The sequence below is a fragment of the Xiphophorus maculatus genome, chromosome 15 (genome assembly GCF_002775205.1).
Source record: "Xiphophorus maculatus strain JP 163 A chromosome 15, X_maculatus-5.0-male, whole genome shotgun sequence".
Lineage (NCBI taxonomy): Eukaryota > Metazoa > Chordata > Actinopteri > Cyprinodontiformes > Poeciliidae > Xiphophorus > Xiphophorus maculatus.
The window spans coordinates 1,210,548-1,231,500 of record NC_036457.1 but is presented as its reverse complement, the minus strand read 5'-3'; the positions used below and the strand labels follow the sequence as shown (position 1 = coordinate 1,231,500).

The 20,953-nt window shown below is 36.3% G+C and overlaps 3 protein-coding genes across 4 annotated transcripts in view; 2 read left to right on the top strand and 1 right to left on the bottom strand.

Moving 5' to 3' along the window:
- LOC102217354 (exostosin-1-like) overlaps positions 1-20,953 on the bottom strand; it is a 221,295-nt gene that overhangs the window by 102,390 nt on the left and 97,952 nt on the right. The gene's annotated exons all lie outside the window — the stretch shown is intronic.
- Positions 2,721-3,748, top strand: LOC102235735 (moronecidin-like). The gene is made up of 3 exons (XM_023347773.1): positions 2,721-2,791; positions 2,881-3,000; positions 3,186-3,748. The coding sequence occupies exons 2-3, from the start codon at positions 2,882-2,884 to the stop codon at positions 3,505-3,507; spliced, it is 441 nt and encodes a 146-aa protein (XP_023203541.1). The 5' UTR covers positions 2,721-2,791; position 2,881; the 3' UTR covers positions 3,508-3,748.
- Positions 8,560-9,992, top strand: LOC111611376 (moronecidin-like). The gene is made up of 4 exons (XM_023347777.1): positions 8,560-8,636; positions 8,701-8,831; positions 8,942-8,978; positions 9,739-9,992. Exons 2-4 carry the CDS (start codon positions 8,702-8,704, stop codon positions 9,797-9,799), a joined length of 228 nt encoding a protein of 75 aa, XP_023203545.1. The 5' UTR covers positions 8,560-8,636; position 8,701; the 3' UTR covers positions 9,800-9,992.

The following is a 20,953-nucleotide window of genomic DNA, read 5'->3' as shown; positions in this document are numbered from 1 at the left end:
GTATATAGAGGAGCAACGACCCATAACTACCACTGTGACACTGCAGCGTTTTCACTCCAGGTCCAAGTACTGAACATTTGACCTGAAATTATCTGAGAATGTTTCAGGAAAATTAACATTTCACCACATTAAGTGTACAAATTTATGAAAGCAAATTATTTAAATAAATGATTACCATTATTTGAATAGTTTTATCTATATTTACATGCATATATTTGTCTCTTTCCTTGCAGGATGAAGTGCAGTGCAGCATTTCTGGTTCTGTCCTGGGTTGTCCTGTTGGCTCAGCCTGGACAGGGATTCTTTGGTCTCATTGCTCACCATTCATGGCATTTCTAGAAAAATATCACATTTTTCTGCTGCTATTATTTCCGAAATTGATTTCTCATCACGTCTCAACATCATTAATACAAAAACATGAGTTATCAGTTACATAACTGCTCTGTTTCTTTGTTTCTTTCCTGTCAGCCTAATTCATGGGAAAGAGACAAAACAACTAGCGGACCAGCATCAACTGGACCAGATGCAGATGGACCAGAAGCTGGATCAGCAGCAGTTGGACCAGCTGCAAAAAGAGCAGCTGGACAAACGCTCCCTGAAAGACAAGTTTGCTCAGCGTCGATTTAATTAGGCCAAACCTGAGGCTGCTTTCAAATCAGTTTTTCCCCACACGTTATTAACCTAGACAAACTTTTTCTACAAATATGCAGTTTGTCTGCTTGTTAAAATGTCCTTTAACCAACAAAAGGATAGAAATTGCACAAGAATATCAATTTGTATCTGATGTAAAGAAAATAAACGAGTTCAGAAATGTGTTTTTTTATTGGTGTAAATTTGTAATCACAAGCTGTAAGAGCTGCCAGGTCCACACTTACTGATTCAAGCACAAGGACATTTGGTAAAACTTCTTTACCATCAGCGATGGTTAAGAAGTCGAGTCCAGAGAAATGGTGGACCGCTTGGTGTGGAAACAATCGCCTCATCTTGAACAAGAACAAACAGTGGATGTAGAAAGAAAAATGATTATTTCAAAATATTATTTCCATCTTGGGAGAAGAAGTGAAGGTGGTTGAGAAATGAAAATACTTTAGGTTTCATCTGGACATCAGACTGGAGACTCAACAGAGAAAGAGACAGAGCAGACTGGACTTCTGCAAAAACACCAAACGTTTTTCTGCAAATATCTCAGTACACTTAAAATAAGACAGAACTAACTTACAATAAACTTTTCAGCAAAAATAGAAGCTTGTTTTGAGTCAATAATTATTCAATATTGATATAAAAAAGGTCAGCATTCTTCCCATATTATTATAAAAATAATCTTCCAGTGGAAATAATACTTTTTAAAAATCAATATTAAGAAATTACTGACTTAAAACAGGCTCTGATATCTGTCTGAAAAGTTACTAGCAAGTTAGTAAACTTGAAGATATAAAAATCATTTATTAAGATTTTGTGTTTTTGCAGTGCACAGGAGATGCAGCGACTCTTAGAATAATTTAATTCGAACCAACTTGGCATAGATAGTTATTTCATGAGATGAGATGCAAAACTTGTCCTTCCTGTGTTAAAATAAGTCTGACTGACATTCGCAGTCTCTGTGGCTCCAGAGTCAGACAGGAGAGCCGAACCGGAGATTAAAAAACACGCTCATTTCTAATCTTAGTTACTGAGTTCATTTGATCATTTTCTTCACAGCTGTGAAATAATGTACACATACCGGTAAAACCCAGGAAATTTAAAGCCGAGTCGCTTCACGAGAGGAACTTCTGTTCACACCAAAAGTCCCGATGCATCTGCACTGGCTGCAAAATTCATTTTAGATATTTTGAATTTACAAGTACAAAATTGAAGCAGACTAAAGGAATGGTCAAAACAAAGCCCTGTGAAAAAGTGTGAAGATAATGTTTTATATGGAAAACTTCAATCTCGTAATTCTGACTTTAATATCAAAGTTTTGACTTTCTTACAATTCTGACTAATTTGAAAATTTTGAATGAAAGTCAAAATTCTGAGTTTAATCACATAATTCTGGTGTTTTTCTCAGAAATCAGATGTTAATCTTCTCAAAAGTCAAAATTCTGAAAAAAAAAACTAATTTTGAGAAAAGTCAAAATTATTATTTTTTCAGTGGCCCTATTCCTCTTCAATGGACTTGTAATTTAATGTTTGTTTCTGGCTTCTTTTCAAGAAATGTGTAAAAATAAATAAATATTTTTTTTTAAAAAGCTCACGCTAAAGCTAGGTTGAAACTGTTTGTTGTTTAGAGTTTAATTTTTCACTGTTTTATCCCACTTCCATACCCGGTGAGGTGTGATGGCTACTTATTCGAGTGGCTAACGCACTAGAACCAGAAAAGTCCCAAAGTTTTACTTGTATGTAGCAGCAGGAACTTTTATCCCATCCAGGACTTCAAGCTTGAATAACATTCAGGTAGTTAGAAGCGGTACAGTTTGGGTGACATGAATGAATAAAGAAAGGACCAAGAATGCATCCCTGGGGTACTCCACAAGTCACTGTAACTGATTTCTGTGGCTTACCAAAAGCCACTGTAAAATAACGACTAAGAAAGATTAAGATGATCTTCAATAAAAAAATTTTGAGGCCCAAATGACAGATCTCATGGTTACACTTTGTGCAAAATCACACAGTGTTTCGCAATATTTTAATTTCCTCATTTATGTGCATATATAGGAGGGTGCAGCTTTCTACCAGGAAGGCTGCACCATCTGCATCATCAGCTGCATCATCTTCTCACACAGCAAACAGCATCTGATCAGTCAGTGGAAAGGTAGGAACCAAATACTCTCAGCTTCATTCTCAGGCTAATTTTAATAAGATATGTTTCATAGCCAATGAATGGTTTTTAATTTTTTGCAGGATGAAGTGCACAATGCTTTTTCTCGTGCTGTCCATGGTTGTCCTGATGGCTCAGCCAGGAGAGTGCTTCATTGGATGGATCGTAAAAGGAATCAGTGAGGCAGCTCATCACATTCACCGGTAAAAATAAGTTGATATAATAAGTCAGAGTGGATGAAATGATCTAGCATTATTAGTTTACTTTTAAAAATTTGGTTCATTTAAATAAAATAAAAACGTTTAGCATTGGTTCTTTTAAATAAGTCAAATGTTTTGTTGTCAGCTATTTTGTTACATTGAACTGAACTTGATTTTTCTCCTACCAGCGCGATTCATAAGAGAAGAAGAGGTGCAGAAGAACAAGCAGACCAACAGCAACTGGACCAGAATCAACTAAACCGGCAACAACTGGACCAGAATCAACTGAAACAAGATCAACTGGACCAGGATCAACTGAAACAAGATCAACTGGACCAGGATCAACTGGACCAAGAAGATCTGGACCAGGATCAACTGGACCAAGAAGATCTGGACCAGGATCAACTGGACCAAGAAGATCTGGACCAGGATCAACTGGACCAAGAAGATCTGGACAAGCAGCAGTTGGACAAACGTTCCTACCAATCCGCACGCCGTCGCTTTGATTAGATACAACAGGATACTCTAGATATGAAAGCAGTTCTTACTGTTAAACATTTTTCCAGTATCAACCTTCTTTGTTATTTTGTGTCATTTCTGAATACTTTGCTTTTGTTTTATGACATTTTTTTTGGCAAAGTGGAAAATAAGCCAACGAAGCTTTACAGGCAACTCCTACCGCATTGTATGTAAACCTGCAGAGAGTTTTGTCAAAAGTGAAATGCAAATAAAATAATTTTCTCAAACTCTTGATGCACAGTTTCAAAATTTTATGAAAAGAAATAAGAATACACGACTAATGTTCAACTGGCAATATCTGAAATTCAGATAAGATTACACGCCAAGTGTTGGACACATGGGTGAATGCTAAGAAGGTCTTCACTGCAAAAACACACCAAGTATTTTTTTCATCTAGATTTTACTGCAAATGTATTCATACATTTAAAATGATTAAAAGTAAACTTTCAGGGGGCTAGACAGCTAATCATCTGTGAAAAATGATGTAATCATCCCTAAAAATGATGTATTAGGGCGTGCCGTGGTGGCGTAGCGGTTAGCGCGACCCGTATTTGGAGGCCTTGAGTCCTTGACGCGGCCGTCGCGGGTTCGACTTCCGGATCTGACGATATTTGCCGCATGTCTTCCCCGTTTCCTGTCAGCCTGCTGTCATATAAGGGGCACTAGAGCCACAAAATACCCCCTGGAGGGGTAAAAAAATAAATAAATAAACTTTCAGCAAGAATATTAGAGCTTGTTTTAAGTCAACAATTCCTTAATATTAATGAAAAGGTTTTACTTCCACTGGCACCGTTACCTATCAACGCCACCCAAGCCCAGCCTGTCGCCTAGCAACTCAACTGCAGTGCCACTGGCAGATTCTTTCACTAATAACATATGGAAAATAATTTGTTATAATCCGACAATTGAACTAGAACTTTTTCAACAATATGAAGGAATTGTTGACGTAAGTCAAGCTCCTAAATTTGTACATTAGTTTTGTTTTATTTAAAGTGTATTAAGATATTTGCACCAGAAACTAGAAATACTTGATAAGTAGTGATAAGGCAGAGTGTTGAATACAATGCTTGTTAAACTGTTTTAACTTTATTTCAAGTGATGAACGTCTTCAGCCAAGACGTGGCTGAGCCTCCGGGCTGAACTCAAACTTTTAGGGAAGTCGGAAGAACAAGGTGCGAGAAGAAACTTCGGTTTTGTGGTTGAACTCGTTCTTTTGTGTCTGTCCTTCCTCACATGAAGACAAACTTTGAATAAACAACGACTAGAAACACAGACCAACTCGTAAAGAAATAAACTGATTAAATAAACAAAGCTTGACTGAAGGGAAAGCAGCAGAATTCACCACTTATTCACAAAGACTAAATCAAACCTGTTTTTGTACTTTTTAAATTGTTTTCTAACAAAAACTGATTCTATATATTTGATTTTCAGCAGTTATGACAAGAAAATTGATACGGCACAAAACAATATAGATTTTAGCTAAATTTGTCTCATTAATAGAAAACATGCAAAGTTTTACAACCTCAGAGTTTAATAGCAAGTTTATATAGATCAATTTGCATTTATCACATTTTACTTCAATACCCCTAAATAAAATCCACTGCAGCCCAAAATCTTTCAGAATAAAACTGTAAAGAATAAATATCACAGAAAAGTCTTTAAGGGGAAAAAGAATGAAGGATTATTCTTTTTCTTGTTTTCACTCTTCAAAAAGTGTAAAACTTTAAAAAGCAGCTAGATTTTATTTTTAGAACTGGACATTTCAGCTACATAAATTTTACAATTTGGTGATTAAATTAACGTCACAATCCAAACCAGAACTGACCTAAAAGCCATGGATGATTCTGGAGCATCAATACATACAGAAAATATTTAAATAAAGTGAAAAATTAATGACCTACATGGCATGAAATCCTAAATTATTTATTTTTATCATGACGTGATAACCCAAAGAGGGATTCTGCAGAATTTTAACACATAACTATTGGCCATTAAATGTCTCAAATAATAAATAATAAGGATTAGTTTGTTTACTAAGTTGATATTTTTATTTGGACCAAATTTACTGACATTTACACCGAGATAAAGACTTTTTTTTCTAAAAAAGAAAAAATATCTGTTAGCTGTTTACATTTTTCCAGAAAGAAAGATGTTAAAAAAAAAAGTCTAAAAAATATATATATTTTGAATATTCCTTTAAAATCTTGTTGTGTCACATCCACCTGCTCTGTCATCTGGTAAACATTTGAGCAACTTTGAAATGAGGATGATTTTAGTTTTCTAGTGAAAGCATAGAGTCAGGATGATGCTATCATACACCCACAAAACAAGAAACCACGTATTAATATAAAAACATGTTCTTAATTAAAAAGTTAATTTTTACTGTAGTTTGCAGCTCGGTGCCAAACTGCAGAAACAATTAATCTCAGGACAATTTAAGGTGGGATTGTAACCAGATAGAGAAGAATGATCAGTGATGTTTTTATGTGTTTTTGTCTTGTATTTAGTATCTGATGGAGTTTGGTTCATGTTGAGCAGTAGAGGGATTTTTATGTTAAATTTGAAAGAAATAAGGTTTCTATAGTTTTGTTTTTCAGTGTTTTCTCCTAGTGCTTGAGCTCAAAGAATATATCAGATTTTTGTCATTTATTACCTGCAACTGGACTTTGATTTTTTTATTGGGAGTTAATGGATGGGTTTTATGAAAAGGCCAATATTTGCTCAGTTACATATTAGTGTTTACAGTTTAATAAAAGAATGAAATTCAAACATTTCCACACTTGTGCAAGTGAAGAGTTACGTGAGTGGAAGAAGAAACGGTGCAACGATGACTGAGAATGACTGGACCTGAGAGTCTGTTGCAACAGATTCGCTTTCTGAGTGCAACAGCATGAATACAGAACAACAAGCATCTTAAATTATGTTTTTTTTAAAGTTGATTTTTGACTTTTTTGTGCTGACTTAAGAATTTCAGCTGCTACCAAACATTAATTTCTGGAAATTTAAGTACATCAGTGCTGTATGATCCTGAATGTACTAATGTTGTATTTTTGTGATAACTCAAAGGTTTATGACTTAGAACATATACATCTATTAATCGCAAAAGATTTAATTTATGAGGCTTTTAATTAACAAAAATAAAAAAGAAGTGAAAACTGTAGTGCAACGCGAAGCTTGACGTCATTCACAGCAAATATAAATATGTTTATATTAACTTGCCGTTAACAAAGACACAGCGGGACGGATCATCAAGGAAATGATGGACAGGGAGAGTCCGACTAAAACTACCTGGATGTCAGACAAATTCTGGGGCCGATTATGTCTCTGCTCATTTCCAAACCCAAATAAGTAACTTCACGTTTAAAAACAAGTCCCAAAAAGCGCAAACTGTGATTCATTAATTCTGCAAGCGGCTTTAGAAAAAAAAACAAAAAAACAAACAAACAAGCCCAAAGCTGCTTAGAATAATTGGACTTGGTAAATAAAAATAATTCCAGATTTTTCAGCAACAAAATGTACATCTCCTTCTTTCCTCTGTTTTATTTCTGAAATGGCGGTCACTCCCTAAGATGCACAGTGGAAATAAAATTTAATTACAAAAGAAAATAGTAATATACAGTGATTTGGATAAGTAACTTTAATCTGATTACTTGAATTGAAAAGGCAAAGCGTTAGATTACTCGTTACTGAAAAAACTGGTCCGATGTCAGTAACTTCTTACTTTGTAAATTAGTCGATTTTAGTGCATTAGTTTGTTCAACTTTAACAGACCAGGGCTCCTACACTTCATAAAATATTTCATCCTGTGTGATGACTGTTATGAATGTCGCCATATTCTGAAAAAAAAATAGTTCAGTTTCTGTCATTTATTGAAGGTTTAAAGGTGAAGAACAACTTTAAACCGTTTATTTTCTGCTCTTCCTCGTTCTCTGTATGGGCCTTACTCTACAAGCAGACCCGTCGCCATGGCAGCTGGAATAACACCTGCGCTAACCCACAAAGCACTGTAGTTAGCTTCCTGCTTTTGGAGTGGAGTCCAGTCCGCTTCATTCACACTCCATCCTAACCGCATCAGAGTTCACTTCAACCGAACCGAGACTGAGGTTTTCAGGTGGGTCAGAGTTCGATTGTGCATTCACACTTCTCCAAACAAACCGGACTAGAGTTCAGTTAAAGGGGACTGAACAGGCCGGTATGAATGATCCCTAAAATCCCTAAAACCAGTTCTCCAGCGGCTCCTGTGCAGCGTGCAGTAATCTAGCTTTGGATGCTAATAATCTACGAGCGTGCGGTGGCTACAAAACAAAATCTTACCAAGATTCATTGTCTAGTTTTTTAGTGTAAATATCTTAGTGACTTTGAAATAAGACAAAATTAACTCATAAGTAACTTTTCAGCAAGTTTGTTTTAAGTTAATATTGATTAAAAATGACTAGATTCAGATTAACTCATAAAACAGGAAAAAATATTCTTTTATAGGTGAAATAATCTAGCAATGAAAAAAGTACTTTTTCATTAATATAAAGGGATTATTGACTTTAAACTACTGCATCTTGCTGAAAAGTTGGCTGTAAATTAGTTTTGTCTCATTTCAAGTTAACTACCTGTAGGACATTTGTATTAAATTCTTGGTAAGATTTTGTGTTTTTGCAGTGTAGGGAGATGTTCTACTTCACCAACATCTGCAATAAAATTTAGCTCTTCAAAGTATTTAGTATTTGCTGCAATCAAATGCATAAAAAACCTTTTTTGTATTTTTATTTTCCAACAAAAAGCCGTGAATCATTTTTATCCCACGCATCACTTTGTTCCATCATCAAGTTCAGGTTTGTGGTTCAGATGCGACACGTCTGCAGGCGTTTGATGTGATCGTTCTCATGTTTGGCGTTTCTGATCCGAGGCGATAAGAAGCGTCTTCCTCGTCAAACATGGAAGCTGGATCTTGTACGACCACTTTCTCAATGTTTGGTGAACGACTGAAACACTGAAGGGTTGCAATAGAAGCAAATGCAACATTAAGATTGAGAAACAGTCCAACCCATCACAACAGACCAGCATTTAAGGCGAAAGAATTCACGTCAGATTCAGATCTGTTTGGTTTTAACTCAACCTGCTGAGAGGTAATTATATTGTTTATGGGTTTTTATTGGGTTTAAATGATTCAATTTGTGCTTCTTCTTGCAGGATGAAGTGTGTTATGATCTTTCTCGTGCTTTCTCTGGTCGTCCTGATGGCCGAACCTGGAGAGGGATTAAGACGCTCTATTTGGAAAGCGGGCAAGTCCATGTTTAGAGGAGCCAGACAAGGATTCAGAGGTTAGCCACAAAATGTTAATTACTTAGAAAAAGTTAACAGGATTGAATCTTGTTTTAATTTATCACCAGTTTCCAACTCTGAGTAACTTTTTTCCCTTCCCTGGTTTTAGAGTACAGACAGCAGCGGCGATTGGAGAAAGCAGAAAGGTAAACTCAGCGAGAATTAGTTCAAAATTCCAGTTAATTCTGATTTATTTAAGTTCAAAGTTCATGTAGCTCTGAAAAAACAAAACCCTATTTCTGAAAAAGAGTTCAGACACAAAAAAATTAATCGGCCCGTCTGCCGCAACGTTCCCATGGCGACGTATTAGGGCCACTGGAGAGAGAGAGAGAGGAGAACATTTCCACCAAAACACTCACATTTTAAAATTAAACAAACATATTAAAAACACTGGGAAATTTCCGATTTATAAATTTGCTACAAAACAGAAATTTTGATATCAATCTCAGACATTTTCTAGAGAAAACTTGAAAAGTTCAAAATGTTGAAAATTTACCAGAAAAAACTCAAAGTTTGAGCTCAATCTCCAAAATTGTACAGAAAAAAAACAGAAATTTCTAAGTTTTAAAAGTTGAATTTTTTTATTTTGAAAAATGTTGAAAATTCTTGCAGATTTTAATTTTTGGAGCTCAGAATTTAAAAAAATTTTAATTACATTTCTGAGATAAATCTAAACATTTCTGAGTTTTTGGTGGAAATTTCTTTTTTTTTTTTTTTTTTTTACTGTGAAAGCCCGAATACACCGTTCTACATTTCTGTACACAAAAACAAACAAAATTTATAATACCATATATTTGTTTCAAATTTAATGTCAAATGACCAGATTTCAGTTTTTTGATATTAAAACACTGATTGTTGCAATAAATTAAATTTTAGGATCTAATGTTTAGTTTCCTCTTTGTCCAGATATAGACAGAAATATGAGAACGAGCCAGAAGACGAACCCGGACGCCGTCGCTACACCTGAAGATTCGCCAGACGTCAGAATACGATAATTGGATCTCAAGACGGAACATTTAGCTTTTGCGCTTTTACTATTATAAAGAAAAATAAAGAGTGAATAGACAAAAATGTCAAAAACCTGCTAGCTTTTCTGTTAGACGACCCTTCAATCTTCTTTCTGCTAATCAAAACCATCTGATGCTGCAAACTTTCTTTGATTAAACTTTTAATTCAGATAATCTACTGTGTGGTTGTTCAGATTCATATATATATCTACAAACACATCAGTTATGATGCATAACTGACCTCTTCCTGTTCGGGATTTACATCTAATTAATGTGCAAACACAGATCTTATAGATTTCAAATAGAGATGTGAATTATGTTGAACCACATTTACAATATTAATGCCTCAAACGTCACAATGGCAAATAAATAAATTCTTTATTTGGTATAAACGTTTATTTTAATAAAAGTGACATACTGCAGATTCACCCAATCAGGTCACCACATCAACAGTATTTTATAGAACAAATTACAATTAATTGTTCATTTATATAAGCAGATTGCACAATAATCCAGTTCTTAAGGCGAAAGCTGGACACCTTGATATGACGAAGCAAAAGCTGAATCACGGAACAATGATTGCAAAAGGTAGAAATGCAACAATAAGATTGAGAAACTTCAGTCCAGCCCACAGGACAGACAAGTATATAATGAGACAAAATGAGACAAATCCACACAGTTCACTTCCCTCTTTATCCAGAACCTCTGACACCGTCTGGGCCTGCTGACAGGTAAAATAGATGTATTTATATGTATTATTTTTATATGTTATTAGTTTGGTTGAAACATGACATGTTTTAGTTTTGCAGGATGAAGTTCGTTATGCTGTTCCTCGTTCTGTCTCTGGTGGTCCTGATGGCCGAACCGGGGGAATGTTTCTTTAAGTCGCTTTGGGGAGGAATAAAAGCTACGTTCAGAGGCGCCAGGGACAGTTTGAGAGGTAAATCATGTTTAGAAACACCAAGGTTTCAAGGTTCATGTGGCCAGTTCATGATTTAAACAACAAATAATCCGTTTAACTACAACTTCATGGTATTTACACAGATTTAAACCAAATGTGTTTTAAAAACAGGAATGAAATGATTTCTATTGCTGCTAAAAAAAATATACACCGTAATAATCCATTTAAAGTTTATAGCCTTTTGTAAACTTGAGCAAATGTCAGTAAAAAAAAGATTGGTAGCATATCTGCTTTTTGACAAATCAATAAAGTTTATTTGTGTCGCACATTTCAGCAACAAGGCAAAGAGATTTACATCAACAACCAGAGACAAACATCAAAATCACCAATCCACATCAGATATGCTGATCAATTTTCCAGATTTTATGAGTCAAAACGTTTTTAGTCTAGATCAAAATTAACTCAGTGTTTCGGCTGTTTCGCAGTTTTCTGGAAGTTTGTTCCAGATTTGTGGTGCATAGAAGCTGAAAGCTGCTTCTCCATGTTTGGTTCTGGTTCTTCAGAGGAGACCAGAACCAGAAGACCTGAGAGGTCTGGAAGGTTGCTATGACAACAGGAAACCTTTAATGTGTTTTTGTGCAAAGCCGCTCAATGATTTATATATTATGCTGTTCAGGGGATAGAAGGCCGACTTTGTAACCGTCTTTATGTGACTCTGAAGGTTCAGGTCCGAGTTTCTGTGTTATAAGTGAAATAATCTACCAGTGGAACCAGAACTACATCAATATTAAGCAATTATTGAGTTGATTATGAAGCTTCCATCTTCTCAGTAGCCTGAGAAGTTACTTGTGAGTTAGTTTTGTCTTATTTCAAGTCTACTGAGATATTTGAAACAGAAATTCTAGCAATTTGGTAAATTTTGTTTTTACAGTGCTTTTAGCAATCACCAACTGCAATCATATCTTCTGTAGGATTATCTTTATTTTTTCTGAACAGATTTATGTGTTGTTTTAATCTTTTGTCTCTGTGTTTAGAGTACAGACAGCAGCGCAGACTGAAAAAGATGGAAAGGTAAGGAACTAGCAGCGCATGTTTATCCCCAATCTGAGTCCTAAATGCTTTTTTGGGCCTTTAAGCTTCATTTGATGTGATGCATTTCGCTTCAACAAAACAGTAAAAGCGCATGTTTTTAGTTTTAGTTTCATAAGTATTTGTGTTTCATTATGCTGACATTTTTGTAATTACCTCAGGCTAAATTTTTATTCACTTTTCTATCTAGACACCAGAAGGAAATTAAAACACTGATTGTTGCAATAAATTAAATTTTAGGATTTAATGTTTAGTTTCCTCTTTGTCTAGATATAGACAGAAATATCAGAACGAGCCAGAAGACGAACCCCATCGCTACACCTGAAGATTCGCCAGACGTCAGAATACGATAATTGGATCTCAAGACGGAGCATTTAGCTTTTCCGCTTTTACTATTATAAAGAAAAATAAAGAGTGAATAGACAAAAATGTCAAAAACCTGTTAGATTTTCTGTTAGATGACCCTTCAATCAGGAGAATGAAAGCCCGTCAAATCCGCCACCAAATTAGAAGCAGGGTCAACATGGACGACCTGAAGATATGATGAAAGGATTCAACGTTTGCTTCAATGTAAAGACTAACAGTTTTGCTGATTGCAGAATTTCTGAGCTCATAATAATTTACCTTTTTGTTTTTGCTTGAGCCTAAAATAATTCAGCGTTGCTCTGAGAAGCAGCTCCTGTAATGAGCTCAGCTGATTCTCAGCTCCACCAGGTGTTTGCTAATTGATGCTGGCTAGTCTGAAGGAGCTGCTCTGTGAGGCAGAAGAAACTGCAGCCCAGGGGCGGAGCTACGCCTTGAAGGTGGGGCTAGGTCCACCCAGGCATTTTGTGTGGCTGAATGGTTGCCATGGAGATCCAAGGATTTCTCAAACATACATAAGATAATCAAGGCAACACTCTGTGTCGTTTTCTGATGAGGAAAGAACATTATGCTATCATATAAATGTCAAAAAGTAAAAGTTACATAATGTTGTTTCTTTAAGAATCAAGTAGTTATTTTTCACAAAAACAATAATTAGATTTACAACCAGAAACTGCAGAATAGAAATTTTATTACCCAGAAAATAGAACAACAACAAAACCTTCCCAACAATGGCAACTTGGGCCAAAAAAATGGTTGAAATCCCAACCCAACATTAAATGTTTTCCTTTATGATGTGTTTGTTTATCAAACAGCCTCATCAGCTCGGTCTGGTAAAGCAGCTTGCTATTCTGTATTTTTCAATAAACTGCTTACATCTATTTTCTTATTTTCAAGGCTGAATTAAATTTTTTCATCTCAAGTTTTTTTGTAGGAATTAAATATCCTGGAGTTTCTAATGTAAATAAAAACACTGGACCAGCTCTACACCCTCGGCAGGGTCCTGGAGGGTTCTGGGAGTTCGCCCAACCAGTCTACATGTGTTTTGTGGACTTGGAGAAGGCGTTCGACCGTGTCCCTCGGGGAGCCCAGTGGGGGGTTCTCCGGGAGTATGGGGTACCGGGCCCTTTGATACGGGCTGTCAGGTCCCTGTATGACCGGTGTCAGAGTCTGGTCCGCATTGCCGGCAGTAAGTCGGGCTCGTTTCCGGTGAGAGTTGGACTCCGCCAGGGCTGCCCTTTGTCACCGATTCTGTTCATCACTTTCATGGACAGAATTTCTAGACCAGCCAAGGTGTTGAGGGGATCCGATTTGGTGGCCTTAGGATCTCGTCTCTGCTTTTTGCAGGCGATGTGGTCCTTTTGGCTTCATCAGGTCGTGATCTGCAGCTCTCGCTGGAGCGGTTCGCAGCCGAGTGTGAAGCGGCCGGGATGGGGATCAGTGCCTCCAAATCTGAGGCCATGGTCTTGAGCCGGAAAAGGGTAGAGTGCCTTCTCCAGGTCAAGGGGGGGTGTCCTGCCCCAGGTGGAGGAGTTCAAGTATCTTGGGATCTTGTTCACGAATGGGGGAAGAAGGGAGCGGGAGATCGACAGGCGGATTGGCGCAGCGTCTGCCGTCAAGCGGGCGCTGTACCGGTCCGTCGTGGTGAAGAGAGAGCTGAGCCAAAAAGCGAAGCTCTCGATTTACCGGTCGATCTACGTTCCCACCCTCATCTATGGTCATGAGCTTTGGGTCATGACCGAAAGAACGAGATCGCGGATACAAGCGGCCGAAATGGGTTTTCTCCGTAGGGTGGCTGGGCTCTCCCTCAGAGAGAGAAGCTCAGTCATCCGGGAGGGACTCAGAGTAGAGCCGCTGCTCCTTCACATCGAGAGGAGCCAGTTGAGGCTCGGGCATCTGGTCAGGATGCCTCCTGGACGCCTCCCTGGTGAGGTGTTCATGTCCCACCGGGAGGAGGCCCCGGGGAAGACCCAGGACACGCTGGAGGGACTATGTCTCTCGGCTGGCCTGGGAACGCCTCGGGATTCCACCGGAGGAGCTGGAAGAAGTGGCTGGGGAGAGAGAGGGAAGTCTGGGCCTCCCTTCTGAAGCTGCTACCCCCGCGACCCGACCTCGGATAAGCGGAAGATGGATGGATGGATGGATGGATGGATGGATGGATGGATGGATGGATGGATGGATGGATGGATGGATGGATGGATTTTTAGTGTAGATGTTGGGCAGAATTAGCTGGTGTCTTTCTCTGAATAAAACTGATGGATTACTTATAAAGCTTGGAGTAACTGTCCAGTTGTGCTGCCATCACTGTGCTGGAGCTAAAGTTGAATGATTTGCCCTTCCTGTCTCAGGTTCCAGCACAACCAGGCTTTGGAAAGCGCACCAAGTAGCTCTGCGCTTTGGTATTTCAGCTTCTCAAGAGATATATTTCAAAAAACACAAACTGGGAATAGGTGAATTTTACCTGAATGTTTTCAGTTACGCTCCACAGATAAATCCACCGAACTGTGAAACGACAGATTTGCTGTCGATGACTTTTCCTCTCCTACTGTTGTCTTACTTTGTGATTATTCAGAAAGTGACAAATTCAACAGAGAATCTGATGCAACGTCTTAACACCAAGTTCCTTTAATCTGGACTAAAAACCAAACGGATGATTTTGAACCATAACAATTGAAACATGGACCAACTTATTGGTTTTCTATTGATGATTTCAATGATTTTACTCGACAAAATGTTATTGCTTTCACAATTGGTGTAATAACTTTTCATTTTTGTGTTTTTATGATGTAAAGCATTTTGAACTGCCTTGTTGCTGAAATGTGATTCAGGAATAACTTTGCTACCCAAATTTGCTCCAGTTAACTTCTCTAAATAAACGCTACAAGCTACAAATGGATTAATATGATGCTAAATTTAAGCATGAATAGAAATAATTGCATCCCTTTTTTAAAATAAACACATTGTTGGTTTAAATATGTGTTTAAGTAGCATAATCCATTGCTAAGCAGATTTTTTCTTTAATTGTACTCCATTGGAGAGTTTAACAAAAAAGCTCAAATGTTTTGATATTTTGCCAGATATAAAATCATCATTTATCTTTTTTTCTGTCAGATCTGTTTTGGTCAAATCAGCTTTTCAAAAGGATTTTTTTAGAAATTGATAATTATCCATTTAAAAGCTGTGAAAATTCACAAAATAACATGTTTTTCCACTCATGCAGACGCATGAAATGAGGTGAAATGTGTTTAAAAAGTTAAGACTCTACATTGCAGCTCTGCTTTGGACCCACATGAAGCGTCTCTCTTTGTTTCACGTTTTCAGGCCAGAAGTTACAACATGTTCCTCTCAAAAGTGAAAGCTTTTATTTAACACCATCTCAAAAGCAACCGAAGCAACTTTACACGCCGAGTAGGAAAACATGTAGCGCATAAAACATGAATTCAGAGCCAATTCAGCCCATCCCACTAAAACACGCATCTATAAAACGACACGTCTCCGCAAAGTCATTCAGCTTTCACTGAATCATTCAGCAGGTAAATATTGATATATTTTGTCTTTATTTCTGTACACTACATGTTTGACATGTTTAATATTTTCTTGCAGGATGAGGTGCGTTACGATCTTCCTCATCCTCTCTCTGGTCGTCCTCATGGCCGAACCTGGAGATTGTTTCTGGAAGTCTTTATGGAAAGGAGCCAAGGTCATACTTCACGGCGTTCACCACGGATATCAAGGTAAAACGCTTTATGAATTTTGTAATATTTAGTATTTAAACTCTTTCCACTGCTGACAATTTGAGGCTACGCAGAAGTTTTCTCAATATTTTTATTGCTCGTCTATTTTCTCCTCACGAACAACCTTTAAATAAATGTAAATCTTAAATAAGTATTTAATAACAGATCCTGTTTTTCTACTCAGCAAACAGAGAGCAGCGCAGGCAGGAGAAAATGACAACGTAAGTTCTTCACATCATTAAATACAGAGTAAAATTACATATTTAGGGTTAAATTCATAAATCAAATGTAAAATAAATTAAAAAGTGAGAATCTGCGTCTCATCTAAAGTTTTATTTCCTCCTTCAGCAACAAGCCAGAGAAGCCTCAACTACAGGAGAAACTCTGAATCTCTTCTGCTGCTGAAATGAAAAACTCCGGCTGCAGCTTTCTGCTCGCTTGGTGAAGACGGAGATAAAAACTCGTCAATATATCAGCCAATAGCAAGATTAATCGATTTACTTGAAGCATGCAGCAATGATTTTCTGCACAATTCAAGTTATTTTCAAATAAAGCGAAATGTGCCTAATATGCAAACATTCATGAATAAACTTGCAAAGCAATAAATATCTGCTTGGTGGTTTTATTTCACTAAGTAAAACTAAACTGGTTGTTTTTATAACAAGAGAAAGAAATCCGTTTTCTGTGTCCTGTCCTTAAAAACTCAAAATTCACAGATAAAGACTAAGGATGAGAAAACGGATAAAATAAATGTAACTGTTATAAAAGATACAAACTTTGATAATTGGTAGAGATGTTAATAGAATTGTTTTTAACACTATTCTGAATGTTTTTTAACTTTATTTTGGAAACATTTAGAAAAATACCAATAAAAAAAACATTAAGCTACAAAATGAACAATCTGGTAGAGGGCCATCTACTGGTGAGGTGGAATAATTTATAGATGATAAAGAGTTTTGAAATTCAGCCTGAAGCTGCACAAAAAAGAAAATCACTGAACAAAAAATGTGGATAATTATTCTGAAAAATTTGCACTTTTCAAAAAAGTGCAAATTTGTGTCTCCAATAAAGAGAAACGACGCAGTAAATCTGTTTCCACGTCATTTTTCAAACTTTTAAAAATGATCATAAAGTGTGAAAAGTGTTGCAAAATTACAGTTTTGATTAGTCTGCCTACATTTGAGCGTAGATCTACCGGATGAAGATTTTAAACGGCCTGAAGCAGAATTTGATTTGAGAACGTTACAAGCACCAGCTGCCATGTCCTTTTTATGAGATAATTTATGAGTTTCTAGATAATACATCTAGATGTTGCATAACTTTACTGTCACACTGAGCAACAGTTTAAATAATTTATGCTTGTGGTTGGCTGTGCTTAGTCACGTATAAAACATCTATGTGTGACGGTAAAATCTTAGTGGAAACAGGTTTTAAAATGCATTTCAGTGAAAACAGATATTTGCTCGATCATAAATTTCTGCACATTAAAGCTCAAAGAAGAAATGCATTTTTCTATATGAAAACAAACAGAGCAAGCTAAATAAAAAAATCTGTTATACTAACGTTACACTGATACGTTAAAAAAATATTTCTTTCAACTAAAAAAACTCAAAGAGGAGGATCAGAGGCCCTGAATTTTAATTTTATCTTTACTAGATCAAAAGTCAGAAATTTCAGATTCAAGTCAAAATTCTGAGAAAAAACTAAATTCTGGGAAACAAAAAGTCTGGATTCTGAGATTAATGTCAAGTTTCTCAGAAATGTCAGAATTTCAAGATTAAAGTTTCTGATTTTAAAAAAGTCTGAATTTTTAGAAACAAACTTAGAATTTTCAGATTAAAAAAGTCAATTTTTAAAAAGTTTTCAGTGACCCTAGTCCTCTTCTGTATTCTCATAAAAGATTTCCCTTAAATTCAGACAAAAAGCAAATAAATAAGACGGAACAGCTGCTCTTTAAGCTGGTAGTCTTATTATTCTGAACGCTTAAGGTTCTGCAGCGCCATAGTAACTCTGCAAACTTGTTTATTTCCTCCCAAAAGGAAAAAACTTTCATGCATTTATAATAATAAACGGCGGCAGTTCTCTGCAGACAGATGACGCTTTTGATTAGTTTCTAATTCAGTCTGCAGCAGATTTCCCCTCCGGCATTAAAGTCACCTTTGTTTCCACAGAACATTGACAAGCAGCAGAGGTTGACTGAACAATGAAAGTATAATTAACTACAGCAAATTAAAGCAGAAATTAAATAAGCAAAATGAAAACATTTGGAGAGACAGACCATAATGAGAACAATTACAGTAATAAAGCAATAAAGTGACGCAACAAAAAGCTAAATTAAGACTCAGAAGAGGATTTTGAACAGAAATGTGGTTGAAAGTATTAAAACATGCAGTTTTCCAGACACAGAACAAAAACACACACATTTAACTCCAACAAGCTGCGCTGTTGTTAATTCCTTCTCGGCATGAAATTTTAATTTACATATAATAATTAGAAAAAAATACTTTTTGCTCCTCATTTGTAAACCTTTTGCAGGTAAATATGGCAGAAATGCAATTTTATGTATATTTCAATATCATAAAAACCAAGAAAAAGTTGCTTTTTAGATTAAACTGGAATATTTTTAATGGTTTTTTTTTCCAGTTTGGAGTTCAAAATTAAGTGAATTTAATCTAAATTCTGAATTTAATCTCAAAATTCTCACTTTTCAGAATTATGATTTTTTTCATAATTCTGGTCTCAAAATATTAAAATCTGAATTCTGAGAAAAAATGTCAAATTTCTGAGATTTAAGTTTCTTTTTCCTTTTCAGTGACCTGAAGTTTATTCATAAAACATCCTACATATAAAGCAAAGCTGCCTTTGAAAAATGAACAGGAAAAACAAAAAGTGAAAACAAAATTAACAAATTATAAATGACACAGAACTGCATTTTTGGAAAATTAACAAAGCGGTTATTTTTAAAGGAATTAACGTTGCCAGCATGAAAATAAGGAGCAACTGAAAGGAACTGCATGGGTTTTAAAACAGACCCAACATCTCTGAAGGCCTGAAGCCTGGATCTCTGCCTTCCGCTTTAACGCTTCTCAGATGTTGCAAAGTGTTAAAACGTGTAAAACCCTGAAGGAAAACACCAAGACGTTCAAGTCAACTCCGAAAATAAATTTTATTGTAGAAAAACTACTGAGGGAGTCATTCATGTCTAATCTGTTCCTGTCAGGAGTCTCGCTGCATAGACATGAACAATCATCTGTAGTTTTTATTCCTACTCCCAATTCATTTTATTTATTTAAGTTATCGATTGGAGACAGGAACTGATCACATTTCAACTAAGTTCCTCACATTAGACTGGACAGATTAAACTAACTGACCAATCTGTTTTTCACTGATCCGACATCCAGAGTTTAAATGAAGGCAATTATCTTTTAATTATATTTTATAAAAAATCCAGTAGATTTTATGATTTATGTAATTTGATGTCCTCAAAACAACTGTTCAGTTTAATGACATCCACAGAAAAACTATAACACACTGGAAATTTGTTTGAAATAAAAGGCAGAATGCACAGCTGAAAAGTCACTGGTCCTAAAACACAACCTTGAGGGACTCCCCCAAAAACAGCAGCAGAATCTGTCAACTTTAACAATGACCTGAAATTTAATTCTTAATCTAAACATGACGCCGTAGTTGCTACATTCTCCCTGAACTGATTATTTTAATGTTTTTGTTTATTTTCATCTGTTTTGTGATAAAAAAATAAAAAAATAAAAGTGTAACATCAGCTTTAAACATTGAATCGGTTAAAAAAAATATCCCAAGAAATTTCACGCAGACCAGCTCTGTGATGGTCTGGCTACCAGTGACGGTTTTAGTTTTTGGCTAATAAAAAAATAAATAAAATAAAAGTATTTTTTAGCTCTAGAACAGCTTTCAGTAATTCTGGAAATTAAATTTCTAATCTGGTCACCACTGATAATATTTGCCAGAATTATAAAGTTTCTAACTGTATTTTATTTAAGCTTAAATGTAAAGCGTTGGAAGTCCAGAGTTCTCTCCAAACTTACACATTTTTTGTTTAAACATTTCTAGCTGGTATTGTTTGTAGTTGTGGTTTAAAGTAAAATTAGATCATATACTTTTTAAATTCTTTTTATATAGTGAAAAACTAAAGTTGTGACAAATTTACACCAAAAAAATCAAACAAGTACTTCAAAATAAATGACTAAAGCCTGAACATCAAGCTGATTTACTTTTAGTTATAACTTCAGATTACATAGTTTTCTTTCAAGTCAGAGGAAACTGCAGCAAAACAAAACTGGTTTGCAAAACATTGATGTTGTCATAAGCTGAAATTATTTCTTCATATAGCAGGTGCCACCTTGGTCTCCAGGGAGGCTAAGTTGGTAGGGACGGGTTCATAAAGCTCTGTCTATTTCACTTTCATGCGAGCTTTAGGGCACGACGGCTAACCCTGAAAATGACACCTGCAACCTCCACATAAAATTAAACAAACACTCACCAGCAGAGCAAGCAAAGTTTGTTTTGGGCGGATGCGGCTTCGCTTAAAACATATCGATCGGAAATGAGATGTGGTCAAAGGAGGGATGAGGGTCAGCCGTGTCAATGGCAGTGGTTGTTTACCTAGAGGCGATTGGTGGCCTCACACAGGCCTTTCCCAGACAGAGACGAGTGGTAAATAATAGAAGAGCTATGACTGAGGGCAGACACACAAACACCGCTCAGCATCAAGGTTAAAGATGGGTGTGGGTGTAATAGGAGAGCGCTCTATCAACGTGTCATTAATACATGAGGAGGGTTCACCGAAGCAGGGAGGCAGTCGCTGTGGATCCTGACATCTGCATGTCTAATGCATGAGAGGTCTCTACGTCTCAGTGACAGATTGATCAATATGGATTTAGCTGCAGCAGAGTCATGTGAATAAGCCAGAACTTACTCACATTACAGAGTCACACCATTAATTTACAGCTGACCAAATGCTTTAGGATCAGGTGTAATAATTATATTCA

What these genes read in the sequence shown, in the direction of transcription:
- LOC102235735 (XM_023347773.1), top strand. Translation starts at nt 2,882, where the DNA reads ATGAAGTGCACAATGCTTTTTCTCGTGCTGTCCATGGTTGTCCTGATG. An exon ending in GCAGCTCATCACATTCACCG is followed by an intron (nt 3,001 to 3,185) that starts GTAAAAATAAGT and finishes TTCTCCTACCAG; the next exon opens with CGCGATTCATAAGAGAAGAA.
- LOC111611376 (XM_023347777.1), top strand. Translation starts at nt 8,702, where the DNA reads ATGAAGTGTGTTATGATCTTTCTCGTGCTTTCTCTGGTCGTCCTGATG. An exon ending in AGCCAGACAAGGATTCAGAG is followed by an intron (nt 8,832 to 8,941) that starts GTTAGCCACAAA and finishes CCCTGGTTTTAG; the next exon opens with AGTACAGACAGCAGCGGCGA. An exon ending in CGATTGGAGAAAGCAGAAAG is followed by an intron (nt 8,979 to 9,738) that starts GTAAACTCAGCG and finishes CTCTTTGTCCAG; the next exon opens with ATATAGACAGAAATATGAGA.